This window comes from Stomoxys calcitrans, chromosome 2 (assembly GCF_963082655.1).
Source record: "Stomoxys calcitrans chromosome 2, idStoCalc2.1, whole genome shotgun sequence".
In the NCBI taxonomy this organism is placed as follows: Eukaryota; Metazoa; Arthropoda; class Insecta; order Diptera; family Muscidae; genus Stomoxys; species Stomoxys calcitrans.
Genome location: NC_081553.1, coordinates 1,124,831 through 1,150,104, shown reverse-complemented (window position 1 = coordinate 1,150,104; position 25,274 = coordinate 1,124,831). Strand labels below are relative to the sequence as shown.

Sequence of the window (25,274 nt, the reverse complement as noted above, 5' to 3'; positions counted from 1 at the left end):
AAGGGACGGACATAGAGTGTGAATCCCCTCTAGCATTTCAAACTTTGAATTGCTGCCAAATATACATTTATAGGCCGATCGTCATTATCTTTTTTTTTTTTTTTTTTGCAAAAGATATACCTCTAAAAATCCTACAAAAAACAAACAAATCTTTACTTTTTTTTAAGATTTCAATCAAGGCATTTTTGGAATTGTGGCACGGCTTCTTTACCTTTTGCAAATCTGATTATACCATTGGAATGGTTACAAAATTCTCCGAATAACAAAAAAATTATAAATATTGCCCTTTCCTATTAAAATTTATACGCTTTACAACTTAAAATTTCCGAAAAAAATTACGAATTATGATGAAAATTTTCCAGAAAATTGAAAGATTTTTGAAATGAAAATACTTGGAAAAAAATTTATGTTTTTATGTTTTTGTAGACAACTTTAAAATATTAAAAAAAAGAAAAAATTCTCCGAATAACAAAAAAATTATAAATATTGCCCTTTCCTATTAAAATTTATACGCTTTACAACTTAAAATTTCCGAAAAAAATTGCGAATTATGATGAAAATTTTACAGAAAATTGAAAGATTTTTGAAATGAAAATATTTGGAAAAAAAATTTATGTTTTTATGTTTTTGTAGACAACTTTAAAATATTAAAAAAAAAAGAAAAAATTCTCCGAATAACAAAAAAATTATAAATATTGCCCTTTCCTATTAAAATTTATACGCTTTACAACTTAAAATTTCCGAAAAAAATTACGAATTATGATGAAAATTTTCCAGAAAATTGAAAGATTTTTGAAATGAAAATACTTGGAAAAAAATTTATGTTTTTATGTTTTTGTAGACAACTTTAAAATATTAAAAAAAAGAAAAAATTCTCCGAATAACAAAAAAATTATAAATATTGCCCTTTCCTATTAAAATTTATACGCTTTACAACTTAAAATTTCCGAAAAAAATTACGAATTATGATGAAAATTTTACAGAAAATTGAAAGATTTTTGAAATGAAAATATTTGGAAAAAAAATTTATGTTTTTATGTTTTTGTAGACAACTTTAAAATATTAAAAAAAAAAAAAAAATTCTCCGAATAACAAAAAAATTATAAATATTGCCCTTTCCTATTAAAATTTATACGCTTTACAACTTAAAATTTCCGAAAAAATTACGAATTATGATGAAAATTTTACAGAAAATTGAAAGATTTTTGAAATGAAAATATTTGGAAAAAAAATTTATGTTTTTATGTTTTTGTAGACAACTTTAAAATATTAAAAAAAAAGAAAAAACATTTCCATGATGTCGCAGATCTCCGACAGAAATTTGGGTCGTATCAGTAGTACGACGCACAGTGGGCCAAATGGCAAAAAAATTGGAAATAAGTCTACAACTTTTTATCTGTTGATTTTAGCCATACAAAATGTTCTAGACATTTGTAGAGGAGGACATAGGCTTTCAGAAAAGTGCTGTTGTTGGTCCATATCTTTAATACAGGGTGAGCTACAGGGTGTGAAAGTTGACCACTTTTGACTTCTCCAAGCTTCTGGGGGCCATAACTTTTGATCTACTCAACCGATTTACATGATTTAGGACTCTAGAGAAAGAGCTTGACAAGATCTAAAAAACTTATGCATAAAGTACCATGCCATCGTGTACTGTTAAGGAGTTATGAATTGTTTAATTTTAAAATATGAAAATTTGGCCTTGGTTTTTTTCAGTGTTTTTTTAATAACTCCGTCAATTTTAAAGCTATAAACTTCATACTTCACACAAATTATGCCAGCATATGTGTGCATAAAATACAAAAGGAATCACGTGAATATCTTTGGCGGTTTAAAAATGGCATCGTTTTCAATATGAAAAATATTTTTTTTGTCAAAAAATTGCAAAATTTTTCAAAAAAGATACTCCCATTTCCTTTAAGTTTTCGCAAACTTTGGCCGTCAAAGCATTATCATTTCTTTCCATTTTCACAAAGTCGAGGTATTAAGAAAAGTTTTAAGTGCTAATTTGGCTAATTTCGATATCAAACAACACCGTTATCTTAAGACCAAAATGGCCAATTTTTTTACTAAACTTCAAAAGTTTCTCACTGGAAAAAAAGTTCCACGGGGATTTTTTCGCTTTTTTTGAACTTAAATGAAAGCTTAAAATGTTCCCAACATTTTAAGGTATGTCTCGCCATATCCTAGCCATAAATGAGATCGTAGCGATCAAAATACTGAAAAAAGTCAATTTTCAAGTAGTGCTATATTCATTGCTAAAAAACAAGTATTACGTCACATTTTATTGCAAAGATGTTAAATAAACTTTTATTTGGTAACACTTCTTCTACAAAACACAAAAAGAATCATGGAAATATCTCTATTCTATTCCATTTTATGGAACCGGCAATAAAAAAGTCAATTTTTCAAAAAAGTCGAATTTCCCAAATTTTGTTTTTGTTGTCCTAATTGCACATGACACACTATAGCCATATTTACGCAACATACCTTATCGTAAAGGAAATTTTCATACCTTTCCAACAATGTATAAAACATTTCTCAACTCGGATTCTATCTACTCTAAAATTCATTTACACTTCATTAAACTCTATATAAAAATGTCTATTTGTGAAATGGAACCTTATATGGGGCCTACACTAAAACATTGATAGATTTGCCCAGGGTTTACAATACAAATGTGTTAGAATAAAAAAAGGTCTCCTGCCAAAGTTTAAAAAAATTGGAATAAAAATATGTGTTTTAGAGCGAAAACACTTCGCATCGGCGTGCGTTTGTATAGTACCTACATCTATTTTTAATGTAAGCTGATGATTTCTGAATAAAAAGTAACCTAGAAATATACCTGCATATATATATATATTTGTGTTAAGATTTGATGCAGACAAATGTTACCTGTTTCGCTATGTCGAATTCCCAGGAAATCCACCGTATCAATGAATGTGAAAAAACCTACCCATAAAAAATTCATTGTCATTTTTTTTAACCAAATTCGAGTCCAGGTAAATAATTATAGAAGAGTAAGTAAAAAGAGGCACTTTGGACCCCTTTTTACGATTGCGTCTGATACCTGAAATGGGTCATTAATTGTGAATATATTGCATAAATATTTGAACAAAATCCAAATTTTCTTCATTATATTTTGTAGAGGCGTAAAGGACATTTATAAGTTATGGAAGTCATACTGAAGTATTCCACTCTTTCGAAAATTGTATGGGACATCAAAAATGATTCCAAATCATACACGGAGTCATTTAAGGAACTTGTTTACACTTTGGACCACATATATGGAATAAGGCTAAATAAAGACGCTTTAGACAAACTTGAAAAATTCTACAAATCATTTGAGAGAAGGTTGCCAGAATGTTCATTCGCAAAAATCAAGTTTTTCAAAATGTATGAGAAGTGGCTGAAATCGGATCTACTTATTGAAATTAAACCGCTGATTCCCGGCCGGCCTAGCAAAGCATACGACGAAGTTACGGAGAAAACCAAAAAGAAAAAACAAGAGGAACTATTGGCGGCACATCCGCCAAATTTAATAAAAGATACGTTCAAAACAGCATTGTTAAAAACACAACCAAAAAATGTTGGACGAATTGTCGATGTTTTACCATTAGCATCTCCGAAAAGGGTAAAGAGAATGGTAGAAAGTATTCCAACTCCAAAATCGACTACAGAATTCACGGAGGAAGATGCACTGGCCCTGATTTTGAACCTAGGCCTCTCAAGAAACAAATACTCAACAATGAGGAAGGCTCTTCGTGAAAAAGGATGGGGTTGTTTACCCTCAAAACATAAATTGTACAACACCAGGACGAAAATGGTGCCATCAAATATATACGTGGACGAATTAAAAGCAAGAGTGAAACTTGCTGATCTTGTTGAAAATACAGCTGTTAGAATTATTTCTAATTTTACTGAAGAACAGTTGAACACATGTAATAATTCCGAAGTGGTTTTGATCAGCAAATGGGGTTGTGATGGATCATCTGGATTTTCCGAATATAAGCAACAAACAGAAATAGATACCAACTTCGCATCAATTTTCATGGCATCATTAGTACCATTGAGAATGAGATTGTACAAGGACCAATCTTCATCATCGAAAGAAAATGCATTTCAAGATATATGGATAAATAGAACACCTGGGTCAAAATATTTATGTCGCCCAATTCGGTTTGAGTATACAAAGGAAGACCGGAACACAACACGATCTTTGGTGAACGAAATAAAGGAAGAAATTGCTGCATTACCCATGATTGTTATAAACCAATTGGGAAGAAATATAAAAGTTTCGTTTCAACTACAACTCACTATGATCGATGGAAAGGTGGCAAACGCATTAACTGGCGTTATGTCCAATTGGAGATGCAATATTTGTGGCAAGAAGAATGGGCAATTCGAGGACAAGTCTGATGAAAATTTAGTAAACGAAAATGCGCTCAATTTCGGTATTTCGCCCCTGCACTGTAGAATTCGATTCATGGAGTATTGTTTGCATTTATCGTATGACCTTAAATATCGGACTAGCCCTGGAAACCGCGATGTCTCTGCTAGAAACAACCAAGATCTTCACAAAATTTTATTCTAACACATTTGTATTGTAAACCCTGGGCAAATCTATCAATGTTTTAGTGTAGGCCCCATATAAGGTTCCATTTCACAAATAGACATTTTTATATAGAGTTTAATGAAGTGTAAATGAATTTTAGAGAATATAGAATCCGAGTTGAGAAATGTTTTATACATTGTTGGAAAGGTATGAAAATTTCCTTTACGATAAGGTATGTTGCGTAAATATGGCTATAGTGTGTCATGTGCAATTAGGACAACAAAAACAAAATTTGGGAAATTCGACTTTTTTGAAAAATTGACTTTTTTATTGCCGGTTCCATAAAATGGAATAGAATAGAGATATTTCCATGATTCTTTTTGTGTTTTGTAGAAGAAGTGTTACCAAATAAAAGTTTATTTAACATCTTTGCAATAAAATGTGACGTAATACTTGTTTTTTAGCAATGAATATAGCACTACTTGAAAATTGACTTTTTTCAGTATTTTGATCGCTACGATCTCATTTATGGCTAGGATATGGCGAGACATACCTTAAAATGTTGGGAACATTTTAAGCTTTCATTTAAGTTCAAAAAAAGCGAAAAAATCCCCGTGGAACTTTTTTTCCATTGAGAAACTTTTGAAGTTTAGTAAAAAAATTGGCCATTTTGGTCTTAAGATAACGGTGTTGTTTGATATCGAAATTAGCCAAATTAGCACTTAAAACTTTTCTTAATACCTCGACTTTGTGAAAATGGAAAGAAATGATAATGCTTTGACGGCCAAAGTTTGCGAAAACTTAAAGGAAATGGGAGTATCTTTTTTGAAAAATTTTGCAATTTTTTGACAAAAAAAATATTTTTCATATTGAAAACGATGCCATTTTTAAACCGCCAAAGATATTCACGTGATTCCTTTTGTATTTTATGCACACATATGCTGGCATAATTTGTGTGAAGTATGAAGTTTATAGCTTTAAAATTGACGGAGTTATTAAAAAAACACTGAAAAAAACCAAGGCCAAATTTTCATATTTTAAAATTAAACAATTCATAACTCCTTAACAGTACACGATGGCATGGTACTTTATGCATAAGTTTTTTAGATCTTGTCAAGCTCTTTCTCTAGAGTCCTAAATCATGTAAATCGGTTGAGTAGATCAAAAGTTATGGCCCCCAGAAGCTTGGAGAAGTCAAAAGTGGTCAACTTTCACACCCTGTAGCTCACCCTGTATTAAAGATATGGACCAACAACAGCACTTTTCTGAAAGCCTATGTCCTCCTCTACAAATGTCTAGAACATTTTGTATGGCTAAAATCAACAGATAAAAAGTTGTAGACTTATTTCCAATTTTTTTGCCATTTGGCCCACTGTGCGACGTCGTCTGCATAAACGATAATTATCACGCCATCCCTGAACACACTATCTCCGAAGTCCGCGTTGATAGTCCTGCTACGTAGCAAACAGTCCGACGTGGCGGTGACTATCGACACTATTTCCACGTTGTAAAATAATCCTTCAATATTTAGGAACGCCTATTCCTGCCGTTGGAGAGACGTCTCTACTTCTCGTAACGCTACTTCGTGTAGGGTAGTCTCCTCCGTCCCGCCCTTAAGGTATGAATGAAGTTCTCCGGTGCCTGCCTCTCCCTCAACTTCATAAATTGTTTTCTTGTACGAAATATCAAATTCTACATTTTGTAATAAGCATAAATGTCTCTCAACATTTACGATACATTTATTCTACATTTACGGTACATTTACGAGAGCATAACCAGGCCTTAAGTCATTCAATTATCATATACGGTTCAAAAGATATGATTTTTGCAATGGAAAAACTCAAACCGCGCTTGTTAATTGAAAGAAAAGATGAAATATACGAGGGTTGCCTTTATATTTCGGGATTGGACAACCATTGGTTTACAATCTGCCAACTGACAGCTCTATCGTAAAGCTTGACATTTTTGAGGTTATACGTACTCAAAAAGTTTTGACATACGAGCGCTACTTGTGTTGTTTATAGGAACTTGCAAGATTCATCTCATCCTAAAATGGAATTAAATCGTGATCATTTTCGTGCGATTATTTTTTACAACTTTCGACGTGGATTAACAGTTCATCGATGAACTTAATTCAATTTTTGGCGATGAAGCTCCATCAAGGACCAGTGTTTATCGATGATATGGTGAATTCAACCGAGGTCGTAGTTCACTCCAAGACATATTTCGTAAAGGTCGTCCAAAATTAGTTGTTGTTCCAAAAACCATTGACCTATCGTAAGATTGATTCAATATTGAATGAACATTTGACCGTCAAAAAAATTTGTTCCCGTTGAATCCCACACAATTTGTCAATCGCTGAAAAAAAGGCTCGTGTCGCTTGGCCGAAAGAAATGCTTCAAAAATACGAAACAACTGCATTTTTGAGCACTCAAAACATCGATTTGATGAGTCATCCGCCATATAGTCCTGACTTGGCACCGAATGACTTCTTTTTATTCCCGTACATAAAAAATAAAATGAAAGGTCAATGTTTTTCGACACCTGAAGAAGCGCTTGATACGTTCAGAATGCATATTTTTGAGACACCCCAATCAGAGTGGCAAAAGTGCTTCGACAATTGGTTCAAACGCATTCAAAAATGTAAAGATCTTAAATTTCTGTGTTCTCTAATCCCGCAACATAAACGGCAACTCTCCTACATAATTTTGAAATATTTATGATTTTTTTTTGCTTTTTTAAGTTTTTACAATTTGAAAACATAAAATGTGTGAGTTCGAATCTTGACGAGATCATCAAAACCATTCTCGTCTGTTATTCGTCCTCATTAATGCTGGTGGCATTTGTGAATATCTTAACATGGTCAAACTGCTAGGCGGAGCGCTGGCTATTAACAAAATTTTGAAATATATACATATATATTATAAGCCCTATAGCAACAACAGCCAATCTACAACAAGGATATGATGTCGAAAATAAATATGTAGCAGAGCTTTTTCGAAATTAATGACTTTTACTACATTTTTCACAAGTATATGTCGTTTTCGAAGTTTACACATTTTTGACTGTAGAAAACCTAAAAAATCGTCGTACGGGGCAGCTGTTGTGGTAAAAGTACAAACTCTTCCTGATTCCATTTAGTCATATCCGCAGGTCTGTCCACGTATTCTTGTAGTCAAGGCTCAGGTCGCTTTTGTCACGAAATTTTGCAAATAATCCATTTGTGGTGCAAAGACAGCCTTCGTCCTTTTTGTGAAGAGTTAATTAGATTTCGAAATAGCAGCCCCATATATACAGACACCCAATTCACACTTATAAGGATACAGTAAAGCTGTCATTACACGATCAGACATGACATATGTAATTTCAAAAATAGCAACATCGTGTGATACGTACGAAAAATTTAATATGCCAAATGGATATTGGAATAAATATGCAACTTTTTTAATTAAATCGAGCTTTAAGTTCATCGAGTATACACGTTGACACATATCTATCAAAAAAATGTACAATACATATGAGAATACATGCCGATTAGAGCGCGCTCTATTCGCATATGACGTACATAAGACAACAAGTCTTATGAGCACGGAAAGTGACCGCTCATACACCCAGATTTGAGCACATGATGTTATGTTTGGTAGTCACTCACGCATCCTCCAGCCCACCGACATACATTTCTTAATGATGATGCAGGGGAAATAAGCTTTACTGTACTGTACGATTTTATATGCAGTCTAACTGCCGAAAGGATAGTTAGCACAACTACCGATAGGGTAGTAAGTAAAACTACCATAAGGTTGTTGTGCTAACTCGTTGGTGGTACTGCATATAATAAAAGCTTGTTGATACAATTGGCAGAAGCAAAATAAATTTATTTTTTTATGAAAATGATTGTTGGAACTGGTACATCGGTATGTAGCATCTTCTTTTAACCCTAATTACGGTATCGTGGTTTAGATAGCTTCTGAACTATGAAAATAACCAAACCATCTTTTTGTTCTAATAATCGAATTCCAACCAATGATTTGTCTGGGTAATTGCAGCTCAACTACTAAGCACTTGAAAATGTTTTTGTTGTTTTATTTAGCAATTCTAAGACCATTATCTCTTCCCTCTGCTTAACCCAGCCGCAAGAACTTTGTGAACAAATCGTAGGAGTACCACACCATACTTACCCTTGCCAATTTGTATATTATCTCCTCCAAGTTATACTCCTTGTGGTCACAATCTGCTATTTTGGTGCGTCGGGATTCGGTTTCATCATCCGGGGAATCTGAAATATAAAAATGTGCCCCAACAACTTTGTTCGAAACGCATCATATAGAACAGCACAGTGCGAAACCAACCTTGTGTTACTTGATTATTGTTCATGGCCTGAAGCTTGTGCCACACAGCAATGCTATCCAATGCTTTAGCTAAATTCAAATTCTCTGGATCTTCCAGACTTTGTTCGAAATTTAAATAGTGTAGAGTGGGCTTAGCCGTGGTAGTGGTGGTGCTCGTGGTAGTCGTTGTAGTGGTCGACGACGTTGTGGACGGCTTGAGCGAAAAACTCTTCTATATAGTGGTAAGTGAAGAGTAAGTGAAAAAAAAAAAGAAAACTTCTCAGGCTTATAGGCAATTTGGATTAACTTACCTTGACTGTGTTGTGACGGATTTCTTCAGGGAATATACGATTCGCATAGGACTTTTGCAGATATTCAATTCCAACTCGTATTTCATGTAAGAACTTGAGGGCATCCTCTCGGCTCATCTAATGAGAGAAACTTGATTGCAGTGAGGGCCACTTAGAGATTAAATTGGAGAAATTTTACCATATCCTGCTGGATCAACTCCTCTACAGCGCGGGCGACACCTGCCTCATCTCCGGTCCAGAAGACATATTGCGCCATATCAAAGGACGAGTACTGTCCATTGCCGTGTCGCAGCAGGCTTTCGGCAGTCTACATAGAACAGAGAACGAAATTAGCAGTTCATTAGAGCGTCGCGGACATGCGTGAAGCGAATTTAACGAAACATTTAAACAAAACAAAGCTTTCGTATTGAGTGCAAACAATTTTGTTGCAAAAACAGCCGATTGGGTATCTTTTTGGATGCATTGCTAATGAAAGCCAACTAAAAAGGTCCTCTATTTATTGATTATTTGGTTATGTAGTATGCTAAATTATTGAAAAAAAATGTTTATAGGAGAAACTCTAACGCTATGTTAATGGAATCATAAAAACCTTGGGAGCCATATGGGTCACAGATCGCCGAGAAGTTGATTTGCGCAGTGCCGATTCCTCATCTATTATAACGTCACCGATTACTTGCCTTTCCGGTTCCTCTTCTCGCAGCGGTTTCTTGGTTGTCCTCATTGGTCTGTATGTGTAGACTTTGGCAGGTGCCTGTGTGGTTGCGACTGTAATAGGCGTCTCAGGAACAACAGCAGGCGCAGCAGGTTCAGTGGCCACCTCAACTTCTTGTGAAGGTTGATTAGCTACATCCGGCGTTTCTACCGCTGGTTGTTCGACCTTTTCGGCGGTTTCTGCAACATCAACTTTCTCGCTAGGTTCAACGGGCTCTGCTGTCTCTGCCGATGCATCTGCATCATTATCGCTTTCATCACTCTCTTCTCTTGGTGATTCCTCCGGAGGAGGAAGTGGTGGAGGCGTTGTTGAAGTTGTACTAGGCTTGGTTGTTGTCGCGGCCACAGTGGAAGTTGCCGTTGTATTTGGAAGAACAGGATTCTGGCCATAAACTAGACGTGCAGCTCCGTGCAAACCCAACCGGCACTAAGAAGCATTAGTAGTTTTGATTAATCAAATATTTAGCTTAATTCAATTAAATTAGGCACGTGGCGCCCAAGCCCAAGTCAAAACAGTACTTTAACACCTCCATTGAGGCTAAAAACGTTCGCAGCCACAAACTCCACCATTTAAATTTGTTCTTCATAGACTCCAAAATAGATTCCCTTGACATTATCAAAGAATGTTACTGTGGGGATGGCTATTATATTATGCTATGTTCTACCATAGGCTATTTAAAGTTTAGACATCTGAAGCGGAAAGGTCCGCTCTCCCTTACCCTATTTTTTAAAAACCATTGGACTCATATGGAGGGTGTTCGGGAGAAGAGTAAGCATATGATATTAAATATTTGGTACAAGTGTCTGGGGGCCTCCTCAATCATAGAGTCCCCGAATAGGCATATTAGCCGGTGATGGTAAAATGGCGCTTAAATTAATGTATTTAGGGGCCGTATTCACAAAACTTACTAAAGCTTTAAAATAGATTTATTTGACAGTTCTATAAAGGAAATCTTTCAAATGAGCCTATTTCAAATCTACATTAAATTTTGTGAAAACCGGTGTAGGAATGTCACATTCTGTTCAAGTATCTAGGTGGCTCCCGACTCCCTAAAGTCAACACAAAAAGGTTTATTGACTAATCATGACAATGTGGGCATCAAGTGAGAGATATTTCGCGTAGAGTACGAAACTGACATTTAAATTTGTGCTCAAGTACCCGGAAGCACACAATCCTTCTATAGAACTCCCATCAATCGGATATATAGATATATCATGATAATATGGGATTCACATTGAAGGTATTAGAAAATGAGCTGACAATCTGATCTACAATTTGATCAAATGTCCAGAGGGGCAACCCCACTCCAAAAACCTGGATCGGGTACGCTGGTCCAACAAGGCACTGTGTGATTTAAATGATCGCCCAAATATATCGCCCAATTTACAATACAATAACATGGACGTAGTAACTAAAATTGTTATCCGCAATTTGTTATTGAATGGTTTGTTCCCATCTGGAAGATTCTGCCAAATTTAAGTTCCATTCGTTCTGATTTGAATATTACTCCCATATAAAAATACCATCCAAATTTCAATTATTGGGCAGTTGTGACTGTAGGTTGAAAACTGCAACGGGAGCTATATCCAAATTTGAACCGATTTTCACGAAATTTCACAGAGACTTTGAGATGAATTGGACAATATACATTTGAGAGCCGCCGACTTAGCCAGGAGGGGCTACGCCAAAGACAATTTTTTTTAATTCAATGAAGTAATCATTTTCAATGAAACTATCTTTCAATAAAATTTCAATAAAACTCTCCTTAAAACAAGATTTTAATAAACAACTTTTTAAAGACAAAGTTTTAATGAAAAATTCTCTAAAAACAACATTTGCCCTAGATCCGGGCCACCTCGAAATTATTTTTTAAAGACAAATTTCAATAAAATCTTGTGCTGTAGACGAAATTAAAAAAAAAAAGGTTTTCTAAATGTCTATGACATTTTTGGTTCGGTCAAAACACTCTGGGGAAAAAACATTTTTGCAACAATTCAAAAGCGGCGATTAACAAGTTTAACTTTTTCAGTTATTTGAGCGTCTTTACCACTAAAAGTGGAGGCGGACTCATTAGCTCACCATGCAACCAAATTAATTGCCTGTTTTATCAAGTAGTGAATGACACATTGCAAGTCTTTTAATAAGTATACCCTACACCACTACCGTGGTACAGGGTATTATAACTTAGTGAATGTGTTTGTAACACCCAGAAGAATAAGAGATAGACCCACTTTTTGATTCGATTTAGCTATGTCCGTCTGACTGTTTGTCTGTCCGTCCATCTCTCCATGTTCATTTGTGTACAAACTACAGGTCGCAATTTTCATTCGATCGTCTTCAAATTTGACACAAGCATTTTCTTGGGCCTAGAGACAAAGCCTATTGAAATTGGAAAAAACTTGGTTCAGATTTAGATATATGTATTCTTGCAAAGAGTAGTCAAAATGTTTTTCTTCTTCCGTTGCTAAGCACTGAAGATTTAGTAGTAGCCAGCCTTGAAATAAACAATCCTAATTACTAGCTGGCTTCCCTATATATGGCACACGATTCAAAGATGCCGCCTTCAAAGCTTAAGTCGCTGGTTGAAGCGCTGGACCCCAGAGCTGGTTGGTCTAAGGAAGGATTGCGGAAAACACACTGGTTGAAGCGCTGGACCCCAGAGCTGGTTGGTCTAAGGAAGGATTGCAGAAAACACTTCAAAAGAGCAAAAGTCACAAGAGCACCACACGATTGGGACATCTATAAGGCAGAGCTAAGAAAATAAAAGGGTGAGCTGAAAAAGGCTCAGAACAAATCCTGGGTAGAATTCTGCAGCTCTGTGGAGGATACACGTCAGAAACAGTCGCCGGGCCATGATGTTGTATCAACGGTTGAATTACAAGCTGTGTCTGATAGACTGGTTCCCTGGCTTAGGGCTTGTATCAGAATGTCAAATACACCAGTGGGATGGAGAGACACGAAGGTAATTTTCATTCCGAAAGCAGGAAAACTCTACCACAGGAAGGCGAAAAATTTTAGTCCTATTAGTCTGTCACCCTTTATATTGAAGTCTCTTGAGAGGTTGATAGAAACACATCTTAGGACAAAGACCCCTGGAGATCGCATGTCGCAGCAGCATGCATATAATAAACGCAAATGCACTGAAACAGCCCTTCACGACCTAGTGGGTTCTCTTGCCGTCAAGGAATATACAATGGTAGCATTTCTTGACATTGAAGGTGCTTGCAATAATCTAAAACCGACGTCAATCATTAAGGAGTTGGAGTTTCTAGGCATCAACTCTACCGTAAGAATGTTTATTAATAACTTACTTACTAACATATGCATTACGACAGGCTTCGGATCTGTGGATCTAAAAGGATGGGTCAGCAGAGGAACTCCTCAAGGAGGTGTACTGTTTCCTCTACTTTGGAATATAGTCATTTACAATATATTATTGTCTCTGGAAGAAAAAGGCATAAAAATGGTCGCGTATGCTGATGACGTGGCAATTGCGGTTAGGGGAAAGTTTCCCAGCACTCTAAGAGATATACTTCAGGAAGCTCTACGTGCAACAACAAAGTGGGCTACCGAAAGTGGCATAGGTATAAATCCGTACAACACAGAAGTAGTTCTTTTCACCAGGAGAAATAACTTGCCTACAGTGGAACCTGTCTCCTTGGGTGGAGTGAATGTTCCATTTACAGAAAGCCCAAAATACCTGGTTATTTTGCTGGATAGGAAATTTAACTTTAAATCCAACATTTTGGAAAGGGCAAGAAAGTTAACTCTTGCCCTATACACCTGCAAGAGAGCCATTGGCAAAAGTTGGGGGTTTAGATCGCGTGTCTTGCATTAGGTATATAATGGAGTTGTCAGACCTATAGTACAATATGGTGTTGTGGTCTGGTGGACAGCGCTTCAAAAGTCCACCTACTACCCAATACATAACCGAATCCAAAGCATGGCTTGTTTGTGCATCACAGCCGCACTGAGGACGACACCGCACTGAGGACAACTACGATATCTCTGGTAACAGAAGTTACATAGACCTCTATACGGATGGTTCCAAACTAAGCGGGTGCACTCTAAAGATCTAGACTGGTCGTATCGAAAATGTTACCCGACCACTGCAGTGTGTATGAAGCGGAGATCCTTGCAATTAAGGAAGTGGTGGAATGGCTAAGATATAATTTCAATACTACGATTGGCATAAATACCATCTCAGACAGCCATTAAATCCCAGGAGAAAGTATTTATTTTCATTTAGTTCGGTTTGAGACTATAGCCGACGATTGATTTCAATGTTTTTTATAATTTTGTTTAATACACTGTTTTCAACATAGGGCTGTTGAGTAGTATTTGACTGTAACACATTGGAAAATGTTTGTGGATTTTTACCCGTATGTATGTTTGATTTCATTGGTTCTTGTGGCATAATCTTTGGTTCTTGTCGTACCACTTTTTTTACTTCTGCTTTTTTTTTGCTCTTTGCTTTTGCTTTGCTTTTTGCAGCTCTTTGGCTACCTTACAACCTTGATAACTAGCCGGATATTTTCCTTTGCAGTTAATGCATGTTGGGACAATTGTTATTGGTATCTGATATTGTTCTGTGTCATGTTTACCGGCGCATTTTACACACGTTTGGTTCCCGCCGACAGTAAGTTTTCGTATGGTTGAATCCTTGACAGCGTTCCCGCCGCCAGTAAGTTTACGTATGGTTGAATCCTTAACAGCGTTTACGCTGTGGAATGATTTTGTTTTGAGATTTCATAGCTTCAACTTAAACTTTAAGTCTAAGAATATCTGTTATTTTGTAGATTTCATCAATATTGCCGTCTTTATGAAAAGTAACCTGAATAGCGGCAGATTTCTGTGGTTGTAATTATTACTATCCCCCATATGTCCTTTTTTAAGAATATTCACCGCATCTAGTGGTTTGAATCACTTGCTTTGAAGATCCTCCATTATATCTTTTTTAGTGCAAGTATTGTGTAGTTCATGCACAATAACTTTGTTTGGACGTTCATTTTTATTTTCGTATGTGTACCAATCGATGTATAAAGAGAGATTTTTTTAGCGCTCACAGTTACATTACGATTCGCACCATCTTTGAAGAAGTACGGTCCAATGATGCCACCAGCCCATAAACCGCACCAAGCTGTCACTTTTTCTGGATGCATTGGTAGCTCTTGCAATGCTTCTGACTGATCTAGACTCCAAAATCGACAATTCTGCTTATTTACATACCCATTGAGCCTCAAATGAGCTTCGTCGCTGAACACAATTTGAACACTTCTGATAAACTTTCTTAACAGAGCACGCATTTTGATAATAGAATTCAATAATTTCCAAACGAGGTTCGATGAGACGATTCATGTTGAAATCAAAGACCAAACTGAAGATGTTGCACAGTAAAACAAACCAACAAACGTGCGTGAACTGTTTTAATCAGTGTTGCCAAACCGTCCGTTCGTATGTAGATATCGCGTTAGATACGATAGTCGTAACGAATAAAGCTATTAGCTTGAAATTTAAGACAGAACGCTGTCATCGATCTCCCATATACACCGATCTTCCGATTTTATTTCTTGAGCCTTCAGAAGGCCCAATTCTTATCCGATTTGGTTGAAGTTTTGTTTTTTGCTATAACCTCCAACATTTAAACCAATTTTTTACTTTCTTCCTACAAAGAGAAGCAGTGCATAGTTTTCTATAAATTGGATCCATGGTGGGTGAAGTAGGAGAATATATAAACTTAGGCCCAGCTAAACTTATCACGTATTTAATTATTTTCTGTTCTCAAAGTTCCTTCGTTTTTTTTAATTCGAAACAAGTAAAAATGCATTAAGTTCGGCCAGGCCCCCACCTCTTGTATATATGTAAGTCCCCTTTCGTCACGATCCGGTGAAAATTGGATAACTTATACATCCAAAATCAGCACAGACATTGAGTGGTCTAAAAAATATAAGTCACTGTTCAATATCAGCTATATCCAAATATAAACCGATCTGAACCATATAGGACACGGATGTCGAAAAGCCTAACATAAATCACTGCGTCAAATTTCAACGAAATCGGATAATAAATGCGTCAAGACCGTAAAACGAGAGATCATTCTATTTGGGACCTATAATCAAAGCTGGACCGATCTGGATCAAATTAAACAAGAATATAATAATCATCCTATTTTATTATATTGTAGCTCCATTACTATATCCGTAGTTATATCTTAATAGTGGCTAGTCTTGATCATAATTTTTATTCAGGTCCCCGAACTCATATACAAGCAACAGTTTCAGACAATAAATCTGCTTTTAATGGGATTAAGACCCTAAATTGAAAGATCGGTCTAGAAGACAGCTATATCTTTATAGTCTGATCTGACTCATATGTGGGTCGGATGTCGGGAGGCTTAAACCAACTCACTATTTCAAATTACAACGAAATCAGGTAATAAATAAAACTTTTATGGGCTTCAGACCCCTTATCGGCAGATCGGTCGATATGACAACTATATCTAAATATCGTCCGATCTAAACCATATTAGGGTCCTATATTGGGAGGCCTAAAACTTCTCACTGTTTCAAATTTTAAAATCGAAATTTGCGAAATCAGTTAAAAAATAAAGCTTTTAAGGGCTTCAGACCCTTTATCGGGAGATCGGTCTTCATGGCAGCTATATTTAAATATAGTCCGATCTGAACCATATTTAGGTGGGATATTGAGAGGCTTAAAACAACTTACTGTTTTAAGTTTCAGGGACATCGGATAAACAATAAAGCTTTAATATTGGGAAGCCTCAAACTACTACTGTTTCAAATTTCAGCGAAATCGGATACAAAATAAAACATTTTTTATCCGATTTCGGCAGATCGGTCTATATAGCAGCTATATCCAAATATGATCCAATTTAACCCGTTCAAGAACTTTACTAGCGTGCATCAAATAGACGTATCTGTGAAAAATTTCAATATCTCATTTTTTGAAGGCTGTAGAGTGATTAAACAGACGGACAGACACACGGACATCGTTAAATCGTCTTAGAATTTCACGACTATCCAAAATATATATACTTTGTAGGGTCGGAAATTGATATTTCGATGTGTTGCGAACGGAATGGCTAACTGATTATACCCCCTATCCTACGGTGGTTGTATATAGAATTATCTTGGATAAAAATGTTGTGTTTTCTGATTTTTTTTATTTTCTTTTAAAATATGAATGCTCAAAACTTAACGATATTTATTTTAAAAATATCGAATATTGCGAATATCGATAGTTTGCCTGCTCAACCTTTTTGTGAACCACTTTTTGGACTTTTTTTACTGAAACTCTTTATGGTGTCCCTAGCTTTTAATTTAGGTTTTTCGTTTAGTTGTCCGTTCACATTAAAAGATATCAACTCGTGTGAGATCTAGCTTATGTCGGGGGTCAAATTTTGACTATTTATCTTTGCGTGTGGACGCAATCTTACCTTAGCTTTTGGCTTTTCAACATTTGTTTCGGCTTTACCACCGTCGTTGCTCTGCAAAGTAGGTGGGCGATGAGCTCCTGTCGATTTAGATTGCTCACCGCCGCCTAATGATTCTGGTGGAGTTTCGGCGGCACTTTCAGCCGGCATTTGTGGTGGGCCCTGAGTGCTTTGAAGCTGAGGTGTAGCGGATTCAAGTTGTTGCTCCAGTTCCGGAAGTGTTTCGTCGTCCATTACCAAGGACTGAGGTTCCTCAGCTATAAGTGGCTCGGATTTTTGTTGATGATTGTAACCAAGAGATTCCTCTGGATGAACTTCACGCAAGTGCTCCAACTCGAGAACATCATCATCAATCTAAATTAAAAAGCGACACAATTGTAGCAGACGATTGTGTGGAGAATATGGCATAATACCTGGGGAAAGCCCATATTTCGGTTTTGTTGTGCACTCAGCTCGTTTTCAGTGGATCCTGCAAAAGGGTACACATTGTCATATTTGTATAAATTTGATGAAATTGTTCGGACATAAGGTATTTTTGAAGACAAGCTGCTAAATTTATTAGTACCCCCTACAGAGGTCTTGTGATATACATATGTGCACGACAATGTAGTGTTTCAAAGACAACAACACCTGGACTCTTAGGGGCCGAAATTTAATTCCCTTTGAATTAATTTCAGAATTGAAACACTGGTTCTTCAAATTCGGAAAGGGAAGTTACCATAAATGGCTTCGGCGTCCTTTCCATAACGAGTATTTCGGACTATTTTCCGGGCAGTGAAATAGTTGATCTTGGGGATTTCTATGTCCGTAACTCCACCTGCCCCTCCCTTTCTGGCCACACAACCCCGAAGAGCTACTATGCCTCTTCGCCGCTCAAACTGGCTTATTTTTTGTATTTTTTCTCTTGGTGACCCTTCCTCTCCATCCCCGAAGCGGACAATTTTTATGGACAATGGTTGAGGAGGTAATTTTAATTGCAATGGATTATTCATTCCAACTAAAATGACATCGGTTGAAAAAAATTACAAAGGTTGGTTAAGCGGGCATGCAAAGACGCTATTAAATCGAAAGAGGATGCATTCAGAAATTGGCTTTTGAATAAAAATTTCAGCTATGTATCAAGTTCCATGCCTCTCAAATATTTTCTAACACGAGGAGTTAGAAGGACTCTTGCAGATCTCGACGTAGATAAATAATCGTGCCCGAATGGTATATCGCCAATTGTCTTAAGCAAGAGTTCTTCGACGCTCGCTCATCCATTACGCAACCTTATAAACCTTGCTTTTACCGTGAGGGAGTCTTTCCAGCGCGTTGGTAGGTTGCAAGTGTTCAACCGATTCCCAAAATGGTAAAGTGAACAATCCAGCGAATTACAGACCAACGACGATTTGCTCTGCGTTTTCCAAGGTCATGGAGAGAACGGTTCATCGCCATCTTAAAAGATGCGTGGAATCCAACGGTCTCCTAAGCGATCCGCTGTATGGGTTCCGCAGAAATCGCTCCATGTAGGAGTTGTTAGATGAGCTCTCATCAAGAATCCACATTAACCGCAGGAGTACCACAAGGTCTATCCTATCTCTCCCTTCTTCTTATTTTCATTGACGATTTTTTGAACCAGTCTCCGAATCCGACCCACTCATGTGCAGATGACGGCAAACACTGTCATAGGTATGCATTCGACCACAGGCCAAGTCTTCGAGAGACAGAAGACAAGAGGCGTATTATGGACGATACACTCAGCCAGGATTTGCTGTCCAGTTTTGACAGTAATTTGAAATATTTCACTTCCTTCGATTTACATACACCAGGCAAAGGATGGAATATGTCTACTATACATGTACAGGGGCTTCAAAATCATCCTTGGAGCTATTGGACGGCGTACAGAGAAGAGCGATGGTGCTAATCGGAGATAGTAGCGTTTCCAACTCTATTGTGCCATTTGGTCATCGACGGAGTGTGGATTGTGTGAAGCTGATCTATCGATACTTCCTCGGAGACTGTTTATTTTTATTTTTAATCCTGACGTGTTTGTCAGAACCACGTGACTTTCTAGAATCTTGTAATCGGTGGGCCAGCTGACCACTGTTAGGTGAACCGATAGGGACATTTTTGGAATGAAAGGCATTTCTTTGCCAATACCTGCTGGTTTTATAATATTCACTTTATTGGCATAGGTTTTTAATACCATTTGGTATTAAGTCATTACCAGAAGAAGAAGACTACTAGGAATTGACGGCGTCACGTTTACAATCAAACCGGCAAGAGTTTTTATTTGTCAATCTACTTTTGTACTTAAAATATAATCATACTGTAAGATTGATATATGATGTATTTAATATGATTTAAGTATTTCCAGATTCTGGGGTCATTTGTCAATAATCCAATTAATTCATTTTTATTCTTGTACGTCCGGATGTGTACCGTCTCTTTAAACGAGTTAACACAATACATGCAATACAATGCCAATACAACAAGACTGGTGGTTGTCTATCTCAAAGCTACATTGTTAATTTCTTGTGGTTCGAAATGCTGCTGATGACGCTTTTAAGGTTTGAAAGCGCCCTTAGTCTTGTAAGTTTAAAAAAATTTTTACGATTCCTCTTTAAATCACGTTTACACTAGAGCCCAAATCCACTTGATTGATTTGAACCCAGGAAAGTCAGATATGGTCTTCTTCATTCCGAGATATAATTTAGCGATTTTTAGACTCTGATCTTTGGATGGGATCACTCAGCAGTTGTCGAAGCAGTCGACATATCTGTGTCAAGTCATTGATTCGAAACTTTCTTAGAAAAAGGAATAAAAGTAAAAGAACCCGACAAGTGGTGTGCGCATTCTACACTTGTATTGTGAGAGCAATGCAAGCAAGACCTCAGTCTTAGTAGATGGCTACAAGATAGAGTCTCTCCGAGACACTCAACATCGGTATGTGGGTGCGATTTTCAGACGAGTGTACGTTTTTTCAGGCAGAAGTATGCGTCATAACGATGGCCTCAAAAAAATCTGATAGATAGGCAGATAGGCGCCTGCACCCGAATCTCTTCTTGTTGAGTATGTTAGTATTCTCACTTTTACATTTCCTTTTCACCCTTTTCACACTTTTTTTCTTGCTAGGGTATCGAAATTGTCCAGACTTGTCTTCTCTCATTCAACCTAAACCATTAACAATAAATTGTATTTAAAATACTTCTTAGTTTTGAAATGTATTCAAACTTCAAATTTTATTAGCTGACACGGAAACGGAACGTAAAATTTTGTTTTTACTGAATTCTACTTTCCGGTTAGGGTCGACAGACGTTCGATAATCGTTGGCGTGTATATTCTTAAGACAAAACAAAACAACTGACATGTTCTTCCGCATTTAGGGTACATTTACGATAGCATTACCTGGCCTTAAAGCTTTTGCACTGAGTTCCTATTTCGGAGTATTCAATGGAAGAAAAAAAGTTCATATTTTGGAGTGTTCACATTTTCGCGAGTGTTCTATATGTATTTTTAATTAAAAGGTAAGTAACAGGTAAAATATAAAAATTATTATTATTTATTAAAATTTGACACATAGCATTCCGTTAAAGTAAGTTTAAAACAAAATTGCCCATTAAATGACCAAATTTGGAAAATTAAGTAAAACAAAGGTCGAAACCTAACATAAAAAAAAATCGAAGAAATGACAAAATATGAGCAGTTATAAGATTTAAGTGATTTTTTAAAAATGTTCCCTTTGTGCGATTTTGTCCCAAATCTAGAACCGGAACTACAGATTTTTGTTAAAAAAAAAATGGAAACTTTACACTGTGTGCCGTTTGGACTCGGTATTCGAGACGGACATTGAGTGATCCAATAAATACAAGTCACTGTTCAATTTTGGGCCAATATTGGTATTTTGGCAGCTATATCCAAGTATAGACTAATCTGAACCTTATAGGACATGGATTTCAAAGCCTAACTTAATTTACTGTGTCGAATTTTAGCGAAATCGGATAAAAAATGCACTTTTTATGGAACCATGAACTTAAATTGAGAGATCGGTCTAAATGCCACCTACATCCAAATCTAAACCGTTCTGAGACGACGGATATGGAGGGGCCTTACACAACTCACTGTCCTAAATTTCAGCGAAATCGTACAAGAAATGCGCCTTCTTTGGGCCCAAGCCCTTAAATCGAGAGATCGGTCTATATGGCTGCTTTATCCAAATCTGGATTGATCTGAGCCATATCGAAAAAAGATGTCAAAGGGTCTAACTGTCCCAAATTTTAGCGAAATCGGTCAAAAAATGCGCCTTTTATGGATCCAAGATCTTAAATCGAGAGATCGGTCTATATGGGGGCTACATCAAGATATAGTCCGATAAAGCCCATCTTCGTAGTTAACCTGCCTATGGACAAAAAAGAAATCTGTGCAAAGTTTCAGCTCAATATCTCTATTTTTATACCCACCACCGAAGGATGGGGGTATATTCATTTTGTCATTCCGTTTACAACACATCGAAATATCCATTTGCGACCCTATAAGGTATATATATTCTTGATCAGGGTGAAAATCTAAGACGATCTAGACATGTCCGTCCGTCTGTCTGTTGAAATCACGCTACAGTCTTCAAAAATAGAGATATTGAGCTGAAACTTTGCAAAGATTCTTTTTTTGTCCTAAGCAGATTAAGTTCAAAGATGAGCTATATCGGACTATATCTTGATGTAGCCCCCATATAGACCGATCCGCCGATTTAGGGTCTTAGGCCAATAAAAGCTACATTTATTTTCCGATTTTACTGAAATTTAGAACAGTGAGTTGTATTAGGTCCTTCGACATCCTTCGTCAATTTGGCCCAGGACGGTTCAGATTTGGATATAGCTGCCATATAGACCGATCCTCCGATTTAGGGTCTCAGGCCCATAAAAGCCACATTTATAATCCGATTTGCCGAAATTTGGGACAGTGAGTTGCGTTAGGCTTTTCGACATCCTTCGTCAATTTGGCTCAGATAAGCGCAGATTTGGATATAGCTTCCATATAGACCGATCCTCCGATTTAGGGTCTTAGGAGCATAAAAGGCGCATTTATTGTCCGATGTCGCCGCAATTTGGGACTGTGAGTTGTGTTAGGCCCTTTGACATCCTTCTTCAATTTCACTCAGGTCGGTCCAGATTTGGATATAGCTGCCATATAGACCGATCTCTCGATTTAATGGTTTGGGCCCTTAAAAGGTGCTTTTATTGTCCGATGTTGCCGACATTTGGTAAGTTTAGCCCCTCCATATATTTGTGCAATTTGGTCTAGATTGGTCTGGACTGCTATGGGACATAAGGTATGCAATTTTCACCGGATTTTGATGAAAGGTGGTTTACACATATAACGGCATTTGTCCTGCCGTTAAAGCATGTTTGCTGTTTTTACTGCTAAATATGGCTGGGTGTAGTAGGTTTCAGGCCAGCCAAAGTTACTGCGCTTAGCATTTTTAAAGTTCAATGCATTAACACTAATGTTGCATTACATTTCCACACTAGATCTGTACAAAAATGTCTTCAATTGATGATTGCCAATATAACAATTGGCTCAAACTTCAAAATCTGTCTAACAATTGTTTGTCGTTAGAGGGTGAATTTTGGTCACAAACAGTGAAGAAGTCGTCTTTCACTTAATGAATAACGGTCCACAGTTCTGCACATCCACTTTGCCCGCATGGTGTAATGTAAGAAATTTATTTCCATGACCGACCTTGGTATCGTTCGAAAAAGGGAATAAGTCAAGAGTTGTGGCAAACTGCGCATAATTGTTAAGAGTTGCACTGCGTATCGAAAGCCTTGTATGGAATTCAAAGTGTATCTCAGAATGTGTGTAAATGTATGCCGTGTATGTGAATGTATGGCGTCGTCCTCCCATATGGATATGTAAGCTGTGTATTTGTCATATATTAACCTTCAAGGATATGGCAAAAGACTTGTAGGTGTCGATGAATTCGGGAAATTTTAGATTAACAAGAAATGGCACCCGACAAGGAAATGGTACGAAAATCTATTGGTATATATGGTCAATACGTTGTCAAATGTCATAGTTGGTTTTGTTGGAGGTATCATTTTACGGTAAACGTATGTTTTTAAATTTAAACTTCCCTGACTGCACTGTAGTCTTATTATTAATTCTAGATCCAAAATATTTCATCAACAGACACAAACTAATGGCTTGGGTGGATAGTGCAACTTCATTAGAAATCATTTGTTGAATTTGGATTAAAGCCAAGGATGCAGAATAGATGTCATTACAAGCTGCGTTGCCACGACAAAAAAAAATAGTTTAGCACATTGCTCGACGCAACTGTAAGGGGGGCCCAGCTAATAACTGTCCCCATCAGTTGGAGCAGATATCGAAAAGCGATAATCTATTTTCAAGAATGTGTTCATTATGGACGCTAATGATTTACATGTCTTACCAGATTAGGTCCGACAGTTGAGCCTAATAGTAAGTGATGTCCTTTGTTTGTGTCCTTTTTGTACGAGCAAGGGAAAAATCAAATTGAGAAAATTTAAACTTACTGTGCAAACGAGGCATCACCAGTGAGGGAAATGCCACCGAGGAGTTTATCCAGCAAAACAGCATAAGTGACACGAGGCCCAATCCAAACCAGCTAGGATAATGCAAATTCATTTTGCCCAATAGCAGCGGCGGCAGCAAGGACGTTCTTTGACTCTAATGAACTGAAAATGAAGAAGAAGTTAAAGTATTCATTTATTTCCTTGTAACAACAATAAAACGAAAGGACAAATACACACACACCACTTCAACACACACACAAACACAAAGGAGCATAAAGGACAAATGGGACATTCTTAAACATTTAAACAGAACATTTTTCGTCAAATGAGCAGTCAAGAATGAGAATTTGAAAATGCAAAGCAAAACCTCCATAAATATAGATACCAGTACATAAAAACGGCAGAAAGGTATGTATGTACATACGAGTATGTTTGCCACACGGGATGGTATGTTGAATTTATTTTCTATTGATCGCGATTTCGAACTTAGCATTAAGCAGGATACTCTCTTCTGCCTTTCGAAATAGTTATGGAAAACTTGTGTAGGCTCTGGCAATGTAGACCTGATTTGACAGAAAGTGGGATTTTTCATCAATCTGCTTTTCTAAAAAAAAAAACATCCGAATTTCCTTTATAAATTGATTTCTGGATCTATAGACTCCCCTGTAAATCTCATATGTAAAGCTTCTAGAACGCTAATCCCGGTTATCCGGTTATAATGAACTCATTATGTAATGTCATTAATATGCATATTTTGGTCATAAAGAACATTACTCTTTGGATGGGAGTTTTTTCTCATACATGAAAACTGCAAATGCAAATTTTGCCCATGAACATTCCACTAAGGAACAGGGGCAAACTTCTCACATATCAATGAGTGCAGTCAGATTCAAGTTTAAGCTCAATGAAAGGGGGCCTCCTTTTTATAGCCGAGTCCGAACGGCGTGCCGCAGTGCAAAACCTCTACATGGCATAGTACCTCACAAATGTTGCCAGCATTAGGAGGGGAAAACCACCGCTGAAAAATTTTTTCTGATGTTCCCGCCAGGATTCGAACCCAGGCGTTCAGCGCCATAGGCGGACATGCTAACCTCTGCGCTACCTCCGACCTATTTATCAAAATTTGGATAAATTTGGATTTGGATAAACTTTTGGATTTGGATAAACTTTTTTAAAAGCGGACGGTAATAATAGTGCTGTTAGGTCTTAAAAAAAGTCGGATTCAATTAACAAAAATTAACTTATTGTTCAATGCAAAAGAGACAATATTCAATCACATTTTATCTTTAATTTTTTTAAGATTCAATTAAAAAATGGTTGAATCAATTAAGTTTTTAAATGGAAATGACAAAAATTTCAATCCCTTAAAATGGAAAAAAGGA

General features: G+C 36.7%; 1 protein-coding gene across 1 annotated transcript in view; it reads right to left on the bottom strand.

Annotated features, from left to right (window-relative positions):
* LOC106083808 (zinc metalloprotease ZmpB) overlaps positions 1-25,274 on the bottom strand; it is a 41,685-nt gene that overhangs the window by 4,039 nt on the left and 12,372 nt on the right. The window contains exons 2-9 of the mRNA XM_013247059.2: positions 23,893-24,054; positions 17,773-17,828; positions 17,363-17,713; positions 9,784-10,332; positions 9,373-9,501; positions 9,195-9,311; positions 8,905-9,115; positions 8,734-8,831 (exon numbers count right to left, since the gene is read on the bottom strand). Coding sequence (XP_013102513.2) covers positions 8,734-8,831; positions 8,905-9,115; positions 9,195-9,311; positions 9,373-9,501; positions 9,784-10,332; positions 17,363-17,713; positions 17,773-17,828; positions 23,893-24,004 — 1,623 coding nt within the window. The 5' untranslated portion in view covers positions 24,005-24,054. The remainder of the gene's footprint in view (positions 1-8,733; positions 8,832-8,904; positions 9,116-9,194; positions 9,312-9,372; positions 9,502-9,783; positions 10,333-17,362; positions 17,714-17,772; positions 17,829-23,892; positions 24,055-25,274) is intronic.